Here is a 16,001-nt window from a genome sequence, read left to right on the forward strand (position 1 = left end):
GATGGTGCACAAATGGGACTGAAGGTGTTAAATTTCTACCATCCCCTTCTGTGTCTGAACTCGCCATCACCACGGAGTGTCCTAGCTGCTTCTGTTGGTGTCCAACAGGGTTATTTTTGGTGGGATACTTTGCAAATTTAATTTAATGCTGAAGTCAAAGTGGAGCTGAGATTAAAGCATCCAGGAGGACTCAATCAATTATTATAACATGAGCTCATTTCATTTGCATATTGCAGTCCCATTGGTTGAAATAAAAGAAATGAGAAGTACTTGTGGCACCTTCGAGACTAACAAGTTTATTTGGGCATAAGCTTTCGTGGGCTATTTCCCCATGCTAATTTTTCCCCTACTGTTACTCACACCTTCTTGTCAACTGCTTGAAATGGGCCATCCTGATTATCACTACAAGAGTTTTTTTTCTCCTGCTGATAATAATCCACCTTAATTGATTAGTCTTGTTAGAGTTGGTATGACAATTCCCATTTTTTCATGTTCTCTGTGTATATATATCGTCTTACTGTATTTTCCACTGCATGCATCCGATGAAGTGGATTTTAGCCCATGAAAGTTTATGCCCAAATAAACTTGTTAGTCTCTAAGGTGCCACAAGTTCTCCTCATTCTTTTTGCTGATACAGACTAACATGGCTGCCACTCTGAAACCTGTCACCATTAGTTGAAATGTTATCCTAGTATTGTGAGTTTCTCTTAGACTGTAAAAAGCTCATTTGTCCTTTCCCATCCACCCCTCTCCTCTCCAGCTCTGGCTTATTACAGAGCAAATGTTACTATTTCTGTCAGCTAGATAGCTGCACAGCAGCAGCACTGCAGTGAAGGTGTTGTTATATTTTTAGGGTTGGAAAGTAATCTGGGGCACTGTGAATTGGCCAGAAATACAGCCAAGAGAATGAGCCATCTCGGGGGCGGGGGGTCCTTTGAAATAGCCCTTTTTTAACGTGATGGCTAACTGTAGATGAATAATGATGTCATACTTTGTGTGGCAGCCACATGTGGCATATATGCTGCTCTGTCACAAGGCACTTGGGTATCTTGATTGGCTGCTCAGAGGGGACCTCATTTACCCATCTCCCTCCCTCCCCTATAGCAATCTTATCTTGTCACCATCCTCCCAGTCCCCTCTTGACACCTTCTGTGCCACACCCAATCTCCTGCCTCCCGCACATTCTCCCTACATGCTCTCCCCAGTTTCCTGTTATTGATCCTGACATAACCTTATTCCCAGATTCTGGACCTTAGCGTCCAAAATTTGGGGGTTAGCATGAAAACCTCCAAGCTTAGTTACCAGCTTGGACCTGGTACTGCTGCCACCACCCAAAAAATTAGAGTGTTTTGGGGCACTCTGGTCCCCCTGAAAAACCTTCCCTGGGGACCCCAAGACCCAAAATCCCTTGAGTCTCACAACAAAGGGAAATAATCCTGTTTCCCTTCCCCCCTCCAGGTGCTCCTGGAGAGATACACAGACACAAGCTCTGTGAAACTACACAGAGTGATTCCCCCTCTCCGTTCCCAATCCTGGAACAAAAGCCCTTTCCTCTTCACCCAGAGGAAATGCAAAATCAGGCTAGCAATCCAACACACAGCTCTCCCCTTGATTTCTTCCTCCCACCAATTCCCTGGTGAGTACAGACTCAATTTCCCTGAAGTAAAGAAAAACTCCAACAGGTCTTAAAAGAAAGCTTTATATAAAAAGAAAGAAAAAATACAAATGTTCTCTCTGTATTCAGATGACACAACACAGGGCAATTTCTTAAAAGAATTTTGAATAAACAGCCTTATTCAAAAAGAATACAAATTAAAGCACTCCAGCACTTACATTCATGCAAATACCAAAGAAAAGAAACCATAGAACTTACTATCTGATCTCTTTGTCCTTACACTTAGAAACAGAAGACTAGAAAATAAAAAGTACTTCTCCAAAGCTCAGAGAAGCAGGCAGACAAAAGACTCAGAGACACTTTTCCCTCCACCCAAGGTTGAAAAAAAATCCGGTTTCCTGATTGGTTCTCTGGTCAGGTGTTTCAGGTGAAAGAGACATTAACCCTTAGCTATCTGTTTATGACACGCCCCCCAAATTGCAGACAGTGGGGAAGCTCACTGGCGGCAATTTCCTTCTAGAACTTGAAAATAAACAGATTAATACAACACATGCACCTTTACATATACTACTAAGTATATAACTAACAGACTTTTACATGTTAAGAACACTTTTTAACTACTGGATTCTGGGAAACTCTCACGGGAGAGTGCATCAGCAACTTTGTTAGAAGCTCCTGTGATGTGTTGAATGTCAAAATCAAAATCTTGGAGAGCTAAACTCCAACGAAGAAGTTTCTTGTTGTTCCCCTTGGCAGTATGAAGCCACTTTAGTGCAGCATGGTCAGTTTGTAGTTGGAACCGCCGTCCCCAAACATATGGGCGTAGCTTTTCCAGGGCGTACACAATGGCATAGCATTCCTTTTCACTGACTGACCAGTGACTTTCCCTCTCAGACAGTTTCTTGCTGAGAAACACGACAGGATGGAAGTTGTGATCTGTTGCTTCCTGCATGAGCACTGCTCCTATACCACGCTCAGATGCATCTGTGGTTACTAGGAATGGTTTGTCAAAATCCGGGGCCCTGAGTACAGGGTCAGACATGAGCGTTGCCTTAAGCTGGGTAAAGGCTTTTTGACACTCATTAGTCCACTTAACGGCATTTGGCTGGGTCTTTTTGGTTAGGTCGGTCAATGGGGCAGCGATTTGGCTGTAGTGAGGTACAAATCGCCTGTAGTATCCGGCCAAGCCTAAGAAGGATTGGACCTGTTTCTTTGACCTTGGGACAGGCCACTTTTGGATAGCATCCACCTTGGCCTGTAGGGGGTTTATGGTTCCTCGACCCACCTGGTGCCCCAGGTAAGTTACTCTGTTTTGGCCTATTTGACACTTTTTGGCCTTAACAGTTAGTCCTGCCTGCCTGATGCGCTCAAAGACCTTTCCCAGGTGGAGTAGGTGTTCGGGCCAGGAGTCTGAAAAAATGGCCACATCATCGAGGTAGGCAACTGCAAATTCTCCCAGTCCAGCTAGTAGACCGTCTACCAGCCTCTGGAAGGTGGCGGGTGCATTTCGAAGGCCGAAAGGAAGGACATTGAATTCATACACCCCCGTATGGGTGACGAATGCTGACCTCTCCTTGGCAGGGTCATCTAGCGGTACTTGCCAGTACCCCTTGGTTAAGTCTATGGTAGAGATGAACTGGGCACGTCCCAACTTTTCCAATAGCTCATCAGTACGTGGCATTGGATAGTTGTCCGGACGAGTTACAGCATTTAGCTTACGGTAGTCCACGCAAAAGCGTATTTCCCCATCTGGTTTGGGTACCAGAACCACTGGAGATGCCCATGCACTGGTAGATGGGCGGATTATACCCATCTGTAGCATGTTCTGGATCTCCCGTTCTATAGCAGCTTGGGCATGAGGAGACACCCGGTAGGGTGGGGTTCTGATTGGGTGAGCATTACCTGTATCAATGGAGTGGTATGCCCGTTCAGTCCGTCCTGGGGTGGCTGAGAACAATGGGGCGAAGCTAGTGCACAGCTCCTTGATTTGTTGCCGCTGCAGACGTTCCAGGGTGGTTGAGAGGTTCACCTCTTCCACGCCACCGTCTTTTTTCCTGTCGTAGTAGACCCCGTCAGGCCACTCAGCATCATCTCCCTGGACTGTAAACTGACAAACCTGTAAGTCTCTGGAATAGAAAGGCTTGAGAGAATTAACATGGTACACTTTAGGCTTTAGTGAGGAATTGGGAAATGCTATGAGGTAGTTTACAGCTCCCAGGCGCTCTTGGACCGTGAATGGCCCTTCCCATGATGCTTCCATCTTATGGGCCTGTTGCGCCTTCAAGACCATAACCTGGTCTCCTACCTTGAAGGAACGTTCTCTGGCATGTCTGTCATACCAGGCCTTTTGCTCTTCTTGAGCATCCTTTAGGTTCTCTCTAGCAAGGGCTAAAGAGTGTCGGAGGGTGCTTTGTAGGTTGCTTACAAAGTCCAGAATGTTAGTTCCTGGAGAAGGCGTAAACCCCTCCCATTGCTGCTTCACCAACTGTAATGGCCCCTTAACCTCGTGACCATACACAAGTTCAAATGGTGAAAACCCTAAACTGGGATGTGGTACAGCCCTGTAGGCAAACAGCAACTGCTGCAACACTAGGTCCCAATTATTGGAGAATTCGTTGATGAATTTTCTTATCATGGCCCCCAAAGTTCCATTGAACCTTTCCACCAGGCCATTGGTTTGATGGTGGTACGGGGTGGCAACCAAGTGATTCACCCCATGAGTTTCCCACAGTTTTTCCATGGTCCCTGCCAGGAAATTAGACCCTGAATCTGTAAGGATGTCAGAGGGCCAACCTACCCTGGCAAAGATGTCTGTTAGGGCCAGGCACACAGTGTTAGCCCTGGTGTTGCCTAGAGCTACTGCTTCCGGCCATCGGGTAGCAAAGTCCACTAAAGTCAGTACGTACTGCTTTCCTCTGGGCGTCTTTTTTGGGAAAGGGCCCAGAATATCCACAGCTACTCGCTGAAATGGGACCTCAATTATGGGGAGTGGCTGGAGAGGGGCCTTGACCTGGTCTTGAGGCTTTCCCACTCTTTGGCATACCTCACAAGACCGGACATACTTGGCAACGTCCTTGCCCATCCCCTCCCAGTGGAAGGACTTCCCCAACCGATCCTTGGTTCTGTTCACCCCAGCATGGCCACTGGGATGATCATGGGCTAAGCTTAAGAGCTTCTCCCGGTACTTAGTTGGGACCACCAACTGTTTTTGCGGCTGCCATTCTTCCCGGTGTCCACCAGAAAGAATTTCCTTGTATAAAAGTCCTTGGTCTATAACAAACCGGGATCGATTAGAAGAGCTGAGAGGCGGTTGGGTGCTCCGTGCCGCCGCCCACGCTTTCTGAAGGCTGTCATCTGCTTCCTGCTCAGCCTGGAACTGTTCCCTTGAGGCTGGGGTCACCAGTTCCTCCTCAGACTGTGGACTTGGGCTTGGTCCCTCTGGAAGCGATGTAGGTGATGGGGTTGTTTCCGTTGCTGGTGAACCGCTCTCCGCTGGTGCACCTGAGGGTATTTCAGGCTCTGGCTGAGCCTTTTGGGTATGGCTGTCTGTTGCTTCTGCCAGTTCTGGCTCGCTGGCGCCCTCTGGCGTTGAGTTTGAAGATGTGGTTGCACTTGCTGGTGCTGGTTGCTGTTCCAGTTGCGGGCCTGGTACTGGAGATGCTGTGGCTGTTTCAGTGGTAGGCATGGAATCCGGGTCCACTACCTCTGTCTGGGTCTCTGGTAACACAGACGGGGCGTCTGTGGACGGCTCAGGAACAGGACTGGGTCTGGAAACTTGCCTGGTTTGGCTACGGGTAACCATTCCCACTCTCTTGGCCCGCTTCACTTGGTTGGCCAAGTCTTCCCCCAGTAGCATGGGGATAGGATAATTGTCATAGACTGCAAAAGTCCACCTTCCTGACCAGCCTTTGTACTGGACAGGCAGTTCAGCTGTAGGCAAGTCTACAGCTTGAGACATGAAGGGGTAAATGGTAACTTTGGCCTTTGGGTTGATGAATTTGGGGTCAACGAAGGATTGGTGGATAGCTGACACTTGTGCCCCCGTGTCTCTCCACGCAGTAACCTTCTTTCCGCCCACTCTCAAATTTTCCCTTCGCTCCAAGGGTATTTGAGAGGCATCAGGGCCTGGGGATCTTTGGGGTGATGGTGGTGTAATGAATTGCACTCGCATGGTGTTCTTGGGACAGTTGGCCTTGATATGTCCCAGTTCATTACACTTAAAACATCTTCCATCTGATGGGTCACTGGGCCGAGGTGAGTTACTGGAGACTGGTGAGGTTGAAGAGTAGGGTATCTGTGGCTTTACTTGGGTGGTATGGAGGGTCTTTGGCTGTCCTCGGTTGTAGGGTTTATGGTCTGTGTGCCCCCTGGGGTAATCGTTCCCCTTGACAGTAGCTTTTTTGCTTTCTGCCAGTTCCATCCATTTGGCTCCAATCTCCCCCGCCTCAGCGATAGTTTTGGGATTTCTATCTTGTATGTACCGTGTGATGTCTTCAGGAACACCATCCAAGAACTGCTCCATTTGTATGAGGAGGTTCACTTCTTCCAAGGTTTGAATGTTGTTTCCTGTTAACCAGGCCTCATAGTTTTTTGCAATGTAGTAGGCGTGTTTGGGAAATGACACCTCTGGTTTCCATTTTTGGGTTCTGAAGCGCCGACGGGCATGATCTGGGGTTATCCCCATCCTGTATCTGGCCTTGGTTTGAAAAAGTTTATAGTCATTCATTTGCGGCTTGGGCATTTCAGCTGCCACCTCTGCTAAAGGTCCACTGAGGTGTGGCCTTAATTCTACCATGTACTGGTCTTCGGGGATGCTGTACCCAAGACAGGCTCTTTCAAAATTTTCCAAGAAGGCCTCGGTGTCATCACCTGCCTTGTAGGTGGGAAATTTCCTGTGCTGTGGAGCAATAATTGGCGCCGGGTTGTTAGGGTTGGCTGGCACATGCAGCCCAGCTTTTGCCATCTCCAGTTCATGTTTTCTCTGTTTTTCCTTCTCTTCATTCTCTTTTTGTTGTTTTTCCATTTCTTTTTGTTGTTTTTCCATTTCTTTTTGGTGCTTTTCCATTTCTTTTTGGTGCTTTTCCATTTCTTTTTGGTGCTTTTCCATTTCTCGGCGGTGGGCCGCCTCTTCTTCTGCTTGTTTCCTTCGGTAGGCCACCTCTTCTTCTTCTAGTTTTCTTTTGTGTGCTGCCTCTTGGGCTGCCTGTTCTCTTTGGAAGGCTGCCAGTTTGAGGCTTTCTTCCTTTTCTTTCATCTCCATCTGTCGCCTGTGTTCAGCGTCTTTGATTTGTTCTTCGGCGTCAATCCTTGCCTTAGAAGTCATGGTTCCTGTTTTCTTGTGTTGGGGTGCCCTCCGGTGTTTCTCTTTTGAACTGCAGGCTCTGTTGCCTCCTGAAGTCTGCCTAGCAACAGTGCTTTTTTCCCTTTCTCTCTCTAGCTAATGTTCAATGAAGGGAAACCAGAAAAACCACTTTATTTGCATGCATATAGAGTGCTGGTATGACTCTCAATGGGAGTGCTATTGTGTGACAATAGACTGTCAATAGTCTGCTAATGGCCTCTTGCTTACTATGCAAGCCACAAACTGCTATAGAGAGCAGAAAAAAAAATTCTCTCTGGTTCCCTTTTAAAACCAAACTGTTTCTCTCTGCTAAAAAACCCTTAGCAGAGAAAAGAAAAAAATAATATTCCTACTGGCTTCTGGATTCTGTCTATATCCCGCCGCTGCCACCATGACATAACCTTATTCCCAGATTCTGGACCTTAGCGTCCAAAATTTGGGGGTTAGCATGAAAACCTCCAAGCTTAGTTACCAGCTTGGACCTGGTACTGCTGCCACCACCCAAAAAATTAGAGTGTTTTGGGGCACTCTGGTCCCCCTGAAAAACCTTCCCTGGGGACCCCAAGACCCAAAATCCCTTGAGTCTCACAACAAAGGGAAATAATCCTGTTTCCCTTCCCCCCTCCAGGTGCTCCTGGAGAGATACACAGACACAAGCTCTGTGAAACTACACAGAGTGATTCCCCCTCTCCGTTCCCAATCCTGGAACAAAAGCCCTTTCCTCTTCACCCAGAGGAAATGCAAAATCAGGCTAGCAATCCAACACACAGCTCTCCCCTTGATTTCTTCCTCCCACCAATTCCCTGGTGAGTACAGACTCAATTTCCCTGAAGTAAAGAAAAACTCCAACAGGTCTTAAAAGAAAGCTTTATATAAAAAGAAAGAAAAAATACAAATGTTCTCTCTGTATTCAGATGACACAACACAGGGCAATTTCTTAAAAGAATTTTGAATAAACAGCCTTATTCAAAAAGAATACAAATTAAAGCACTCCAGCACTTACATTCATGCAAATACCAAAGAAAAGAAACCATAGAACTTACTATCTGATCTCTTTGTCCTTACACTTAGAAACAGAAGACTAGAAAATAAAAAGTACTTCTCCAAAGCTCAGAGAAGCAGGCAGACAAAAGACTCAGAGACACTTTTCCCTCCACCCAAGGTTGAAAAAAAATCCGGTTTCCTGATTGGTTCTCTGGTCAGGTGTTTCAGGTGAAAGAGACATTAACCCTTAGCTATCTGTTTATGACAGATCCATGCCCCATATTTTCCCTCCAAGTCCTTTCATACTCTCTCATCATTCAATTCTCCCACTCTGCTACCCACATTCCTCTGCATCCTCAGTCTCTCTCATGCTCTCTGTATTACCCTGAACCTCCTCAATCACTTTCCTGGCACTCCTTAGCCTCTGACTCTGCCCCCGCATTTCCCTCAGTCTCCCTCCTGCACCCTACATTCCCTAAAACTCCCTCAGTTTCCCTTCCTGCTCCTCATCTTTCCCAGTAATTTCCTATGCCTCCATGCACCCTCTCTCTGTGTACCCAACATTTCCCTGTCTCTTCACAATTTCTGGTCCAGTTTCCTAACTCCAAAGCCCAGGAGGTGGCCAACTTTCCTGATATCAGCCTGACTTCAGCTCAGTTGAGAACAATGGGAAATGGTGGCCATCTTCATTAGGAACAGCCTCACTTTCCAATGCAAGGCAGTGGTAGCCATCTTGACTATGGCTGTGGCATTACAGAAAATAATGGGAAATGGCGGCCATTCTGAATAAGGGCAGGTGAGAGGATATATAGACCCCACACAGGGGGGTGGGGGTGGGAAGCGCTGCTTATATACAAAGTGATAAATGCCCTAGAAATACCATCGGTGGGCAGACCGACAGAGGCAGTTCTGATTCAGGGAAAACCCTTAGTAATAGGACACAGAGCATTTTGTGTCAAGAGCTCCGAGTTGCCAGAGGTTGGTAGTGACCAAAAGTTTTTTCCACCACCAGGTCATGAGATCCTGCATCTCAGCCTCGTTCCCATCACACTTGCCCCCACACAGCAGGTCTGGATGTGCTATAGCGACTGCACCCCTTTGTTATCCCTGTGGCAGATCCCTCCACTGCAGGCCAGCATCAGACTGGTGGGAGGAGGAGAGGACACCCCTGTGCAGGGCCGGCTCTAGTCATTTTGCCGCCCCAAGCACGGCAGCACACCACAGGGGGCGCTCTGCAGCTCGCTGGTCCTGCAGCTCTGGTGGACCTCCCGCAGGCATCCCTGCAGACGGTCCGCTGGTCCCGCGGCTCCAGTGGACCTCCCGTGCCTGCAGATGCTCCACCAGAGCCACGGGACCAGCAGACCCTTTGCAGGGACGCCTGCGGGAGGTCCACTGGAGCCACCTGCTGCCCTCCCGGCAACCAGCAAATCGCCCCCCCGGCATGCTGCCCCAAGCACGCGCTTGGTGCACTGGGGCCTGGAGCCGGCCCTGCCCCTGTGTCAGTGTTTGCAGCCTCCCCCGCCTCACCTGGTTTTGACAGGCTGGCCTCATGACATGTTTCAGGGTCACGTAAGTGTCAGACATGCCAGCCTGTCCCACTGAGGGGCGAATGAGGTGCGCTTGCACTGCTCTTCCCAAGCTCTCTCTACCTGGGCACTCTCCAGGCCTGATGGCTCTGCGCTGCTCAGTAGCACTGAACTCATTTGTTTTCCAGAGTGACTCCTCGAGTGACAGTGAAAGTGAGGATCATTTCCTGATGCTGCCCCCACGAGACCACCTGGGCCTGGCCATTTTTTCAATGCTCTGCTGCTTCTGGCCCCTGGGAATCGCTGCCTTCTACTTCTCCCATAGGGTGAGGAATCCATTTGCTGATGTCTCCTTTTCTGTGCTGCACATGCTGGGTTAGGTAATGGCTCTAACTCAGGGACCCTGCAAGCCAGAAGAGCCCCTTGAGTCAGGGGCCTGGCACCATTCCAGTCAGTGAGACACACATCTCTGTCATTCCCATTGGTCCTGTTTCCAACCCTCACTGACCCAACTCTGTGTGCTGGAGCACAGCAAGTCATGCTCCAGGGCATGTAGTGCTCTGAGCACCCTTCATCCACGCCCCACAGCAGAATTACATGGTTCCGCTGCAGCCAGGGCTCTCCATGATCATGTTGTGGAACTGCAGGACTTGCCCTTCAGTGCAGAGACTAGATACTGTCGGCCAAAGTCCCACCTTTTGTGCCATTCTGGTGGTGCAAAGGGACCCAAAACTGACCATAACTTGCCAAATGAGTTTCTCCAGCATGAGTGAGTCTTTGGCTGGGGTGGAGCTGCTACAGTTAGTTCCTACATTGCCCTGCTCCAGTTTCTGTGCTTCAACAATCCCCGAAGGGTGGATGGTCTCCTGGGTGACTTTACCATCTGGTGTAGCTTGGAGCTGCCCCCGGGCTACTCCAAACTGTTCCAGAGCCAGCAGTGGATCTGCTTGAGAATCCAGCTGCCTCGGAGACTGGGCAGAGCAGAGACTCTGGCCTCTGTTTCTCATTACAGGGGTCCCTCCATTCATTATGTCTGTAGTAATGGCCTCTGATGTTGTCAGATAAAGCCAGTTCCCCCTCTATAAAACAGGGATAACACCACCTCCCTTTGCCAACCTGCTGGTTAAATCTTGAGTCAATATTACTCTCCTGTTTAAATCTGGGGATGGATTGATAGCTCTCCCGATTGAAACATGAGTCCATTGTGATCCTCCCAGATCACACAAGGGCTTGATTCTCCTCACACGTGTGTGTAAGTCAAGTGTAACTCAGCCGTGTAAAGCCTGGCACAAATAAGACAAGAATCTGGGCCTTGGCCTGTGTTAGCTCTGACTGGCTGCTGCTCTAGTCAGGGCATGGGCCAGATTCTGTTCTCGGTTACACAGATGTAGATCCAGAATAATTCACTCGGAGTCGATGGCGTTGTGCCAGTTTTATACTGGATGATACCAAGATCAAAGTTTTTCTCACAGTCTTAAGAATGGAGACAGTAGAAACAATAATAAAAGATAAGTTATAATGCACCTAGCTGAGAGTAATATGAAAGGAACAACCTAGCACAGCACCTGTGAGGCAAAGTGGGGTCTTTAAGCTGCTGGAGTTCTTAGAAGAGGAGCTCTTGTTGTTTGTTTATCTAATGTAATTTCTGTACATGGTGCTTGGTTATTACTCGGATTGTTTGTTAGTTCTTCAGGGCGGGGACTGTCTCTATGTTTGTTGAACAACTGACAACACGCACAGTGTTTAAAGGAATTTAAAAGTGCCCATCTTGAAGAGCTTGCAGTCTAACCACTCTCTCCACCCCTGTGTCACTCCAGTTTTATGCCCAGTGGGTTTCCATTGAAATCAATAACATTATGCCAATGTAAAACTAGAACAATGCAGTGGGGAATCAGCTCGTAGGTTTTAACTAAGAATGAACAATTAGTGGATAAAAGATGACAGATGGGTCTATTTAGACTTTCAAAGGCTTTTGATAAAGGTGGTAACCCTGGGCAAGGTGGATTCAGTTCTGTTATAGGTTATTATACACTGGTTAGGAGGTAAAAAGTTAAAGGACAAGGCTAAATAATTGTCAATCCTCAACCAAGAAGGAGATTAATAATGGGTTCCCCTACGGAACAGTTCTCAGACTATTATGTTAAATATTTTATTAATGATTTAGATGTTGGGGTTGAATAAAGAGACGTCAACATTTGCTGATGACACAAAGTCATTTAGGTGAGGAGGGCTGAGAGGAACTCTTGAAGAATGTAACACAGCCAGGAAACTGGGAACATGATGGCAGATGAGTCGGTACAGACAAGTGCAAGCTGATGCCCACTGCAAGGAGCACTTCAATCTTGCTGGCCACTGAATTAGCCGCTCAGGAAGCAGTGCGGCATGTCACTGTAAGCAACCCTGAATCTGTGCAGTGGTGGCCCAGAGAGCAAATGGGATGCCTGGATATTGAAAGGGGAGTAGAGAGGAATGTGACAATGCCATAGCATAGAGTGGTGTGTGTCCTCACCTTGAATACTGCATTCAGTACCAGGCACTTCATCTTAAAGATGAGGTGCAACAGAAGAAACAGGAAAAGGTAACAGCAATTAAAAAATGACTAGGAACACAGTTACTGCCAGATCTATGGTCCAGGCTGTCTGCTGCCTTTCCCCTGCTTGTACCCAGAACCAAATGCCAAGGTGTAAATTCCCATAACAATCAATTATGGAATAATCTGCCTCTGGGGGAATATTCTTCTTCACTCCTATCAGTCAATGATTGGTTTATCCTAGCTAATGTATCTGCAGTATTCTTATATACATGTTGACTCCACTATGTCCTCATATCATGTGGCAGTGAGTTCCATGGGTTATTTATGCATTGTGGGAAAAACTGTATTTCCTTTTATCACTTTTAAATGTGTTGCCTTTTAATTTCAGTAAATGTCCCTGTGCTCTGGGATTATGAGAAAGTGTAAAGGGCAGCGCACCATTTACACACTTTATCCTATTCACTATATTGTGAATATTTTCATTTGATGGAAATGATCAGAGGCCTGGAAAGACCCTTTTAATCTCTATCACATGAAAGTATTTCTAGGCCTCTGATCATTTTCATTGCTCCCCTTCAAACTCCTTCTATAACTGCCATATCCTTTTTGAAATGATGTGGCCAGAACTGAACACCAGAGGAAGGTGACCCGCCAGTATATGCAATGACATTATACTGTTTCAGAATTCTTCTTTATCCCTTTTTCAATACAATGTAACCAGACATAATTTACATATTTCTAATTAGCCAACATACTGAAGACTATTAGTACAATATAGCTAGTATCTCTGCATGTACAGTCCTTCTGGCATGACATCATGAAGTTCCATTGCACTTACATTTCAAGATCACAAGTGCACGAAGTAACATATTCAAAAGTCCAAACACAACCAGTTCAAAGACTGATCCATCTACAAATGTATGGATATCTGTAGCTGCTCACCAAGAAATACATCTCTATCCCGATATAACACAACCTGATATAACATGAATTCGGATATAATGTGGTAAAGCAGCACTCCGGGGGGGGCAGGGCTTCACACTTTGGTGGATCAAAGCAAGTTTGATATAACGCGGTTTCACCTATAACGCAGTAAGATTTTTTCGCTCCTGAGGACAGTGTTATATCGGGGTAGAGGTGTACTGTGCTGGGAAGAGCTGGTGCAATTATCCCTGTACTATGAGAGTGGAGTTTAAGAATATCAGATGCACACATGTACTTCAAACTTCTCAACCCCTCAAACCTGCCTTTTAAAGGAAAGCTGTGTCAAAGTAAAGTTGCACAGAAGGGAAGAGAAGGATAAGGGTTGGGAGTCAGTGCTGTTCCCTGGAGTAAGTGAACAGTCATTCCTCTTCTCCAAAGGGGTTGGATGGTGTTAATAGTCACTTACACATTGTCTTCTCTTTCCAGACCAGTAAGGCTGTCTCCAAGGGGGACTTCCACATGGCAAGTTCAGCCTCCCGGCGGGCCCTCTTCCTTGCTGCGCTCTCCATCACCATCGGCACAGGGGTCTATGTTGGTGTGATTGTAGCACTGATTGCTTATCTATCCAAAAGTGGCCATGTATAGCAGAGACCTTCACGCCAAAGCTCAGCACTCTGCACCCAAAGGCCAATGCTAGTGGGATTCACGCTTTTGTATGGAGCATAGGACACAACACTTGCAAGGGCTGCTGAGCAGCTCCATGAGTGGAGGGATCCAGGCTTGGATGCGCTGTACAGGGTCTTTCCCTTTTACATGAACAGTAGACTCCATTCTCCTTTACACCTTGGACAGCTGGCTAACAACATCTTGCTAGTAAAGAACTCCGCACAGGCTGAGAGTCCTGGATTCTGAGGCTGGGAGGAGCATGTTTCACTTAAGGAAGAATGTGGAAGAGATCTTTTTAGTTCATCGGCAGGGCCTGGTGCAGCCACTTATAGTTTTCAAAACAACATGTTCATGTTCTAGTCCTGCACTGTGAATCCCACCACCTAGTATATCATAGCCCTGGTCTGATTTTGAGGCACATGGGGAAGAGAGGACAGGGGGCAATTAGTTCATTGCTTGCTCTTCCTTTTAGGAGAGTGGGTTCACAGGCTGATTGCAACAGAGATTGGTCAGGGCTCCTGGTGTGGGGAAAACACTTCAGTTTTAGTGCCACAGGCTGGCAACTGTCCCTTTAATTGCCATAAACTAGGAGGACACAGTGCAGCCCTAAATAAAGAGAGAGCTCTGGGACTCAGTCTGCAGAACCTCAGCTATCAGCTCTACCACCAGGCTTTACCCTAGTCTCATTTACCAAGCCATGGCTCAGCCCTTGGTGATTCAGACCTAGCTCTGGAGTCATACATCCATTCTAAACAAGACAACGAAAGGTCATTGGGGTTGGTAATTGTGTGTCATCATTTCACATGTAGAAGCTGGTTGGGAAAAGCCTCACAAGTCTTGTGTATTATCGTCGTCACAGTAGCACCTAGTGGCCCAACTGTTGTGCTAGGTTCTATAAAGACACACAGTAAGAACTCTGGCTCCAAAGAACATACAGTCTGTCTCAGGAGCCAGAACAGACAAAGGCCGTGTGTGAAATGGAGGCACTGAGAGCTGACAGGGTCACTGAGATCAGGGGCCTCAGGGGCCACAGAACCCTAGGCTGGAGTGCTAGGCCCTAGGCTACGTACCTCACCTTTAGCTTTAGCAGTGAGCAATGAAACACTCCAGGTACTGCCATTTAGGCCAACACCCAGAAGAAAATATCCTGTTCTGCCCCCAGTGCATCTTCTTCCGGGTAAATAACAACCCCCTCTACTGGAACTGGCCTGATCCCATTAAGGCTGGTCACAGACAAATAAGGAGATCAACAAAAAAAACCTCTTAACTCAGCTTTGTGTATAACCTCCTGCCAAAAATACTGTTTGTCACTGGACAAAAACCAGAGAAGGAGAAAATATATGTTCCAGGGTTGGAGACTGAATGACAAGCGATGGAGACAAAACCCCAGGTGGGGAGCAGGAAGAAGTGTCTGTGTAAGGCTCTGTGCTGGAGAGGACCCACACTGGAAATGCCAGTGCCACTTAGCCCTGCTTACAGCCTATTACTTGTATGTATAGTGCCAGTAACACGCTAAGTGCTTCACAGACGGATGTGGAGGCACCGTCTTTGCCCCAAAAAGCTTACAGTAAAGAGACACTTTCTGCTTCAAACTGAGCTCCACTTTGTGCCTCAGACGCCACATCTTAAACCCTCCTCACCTTGGCCAGTCCTCCCTGCACTTCTTTCCTGGCCTCCCCACACCTCACCATGATGGGGTGTAGGCAGGCTCCCAACTCACCCCTCCTCCCTGTGGCTTCTGTGCACACTATAGCACATTCTGTAAGAAACTCAGCATGTTCCTTGATCCGTGTATTGTTCATATGTACATTTCATTCTAAAACAGCATGTTAATATCTGACATTTCTGTTGTACTTGAGCCATAAAAGAAGAAAACATACAAGAGAAGAGACCTGTTCAGAAGCTTCTCTGAAGATCCCATTATGTTTTATAAGATGAAAGAGTTAATAAAAGAGCAGGGAACAGGAATGTATCCTAGATGAGTTGGATGTGGACAGAATGGGAGTGCACTGTGCAAATGGCACAAAGCTATTTAGATCAGTAAAACCCCAGGATGCTTGTGAGGGAGGCTGGAGGATGTAATCCAGCCAGTGGCTGGGCAACAGCATGGGATATTACTGTAATATTACAGTTAACTTAGGTCTCTGCAAAGAAATACACTTTGGGGAAAAGAGCCTAAACTTAGAGCTCTGAATTCATAGTAGCTTTTTAGGGGAAAGATTCAGGAGTCCCCATGGAGTTCATTTTGCCCAGTGCACAGTTGATGTTTAAAAAGTAAAGATGCTCAAAAGAGAGGGAGAGAAAATGTAATGATTTTTAATAACAGTGAACTCCTCTGTGGAGTTACTAACAGGTCCGCTGGAGAGACTGGAAACAGTCAGAGAAGCCAACAAAATGATTCAAGGCCTGACA

At 47.1% G+C, this 16,001-nt stretch overlaps 1 protein-coding gene across 3 annotated transcripts in view; it reads left to right on the forward strand.

The window, feature by feature from the left end:
• SYNDIG1L (synapse differentiation inducing 1 like) overlaps positions 1 to 15,538 on the forward strand; it is a 112,344-nt gene extending 96,806 nt beyond the window's left edge. For all 3 annotated transcript variants that reach the window (XM_030559171.1, XM_030559170.1, XM_030559172.1), the window contains 2 exons: positions 9,655 to 9,792; positions 13,410 to 15,538. In XM_030559171.1, the coding sequence (XP_030415031.1) occupies positions 9,655 to 9,792; positions 13,410 to 13,568 (297 nt within the window). In that variant the 3' untranslated portion in view covers positions 13,569 to 15,538. The remainder of the gene's footprint in view (positions 1 to 9,654; positions 9,793 to 13,409) is intronic.
• Positions 15,539 to 16,001: the final 463 nt, after the last annotated feature.

The sequence above is a fragment of the Gopherus evgoodei genome, chromosome 4 (assembly GCF_007399415.2).
Source record: "Gopherus evgoodei ecotype Sinaloan lineage chromosome 4, rGopEvg1_v1.p, whole genome shotgun sequence".
NCBI lineage: Eukaryota > Metazoa > Chordata > Testudines > Testudinidae > Gopherus > Gopherus evgoodei.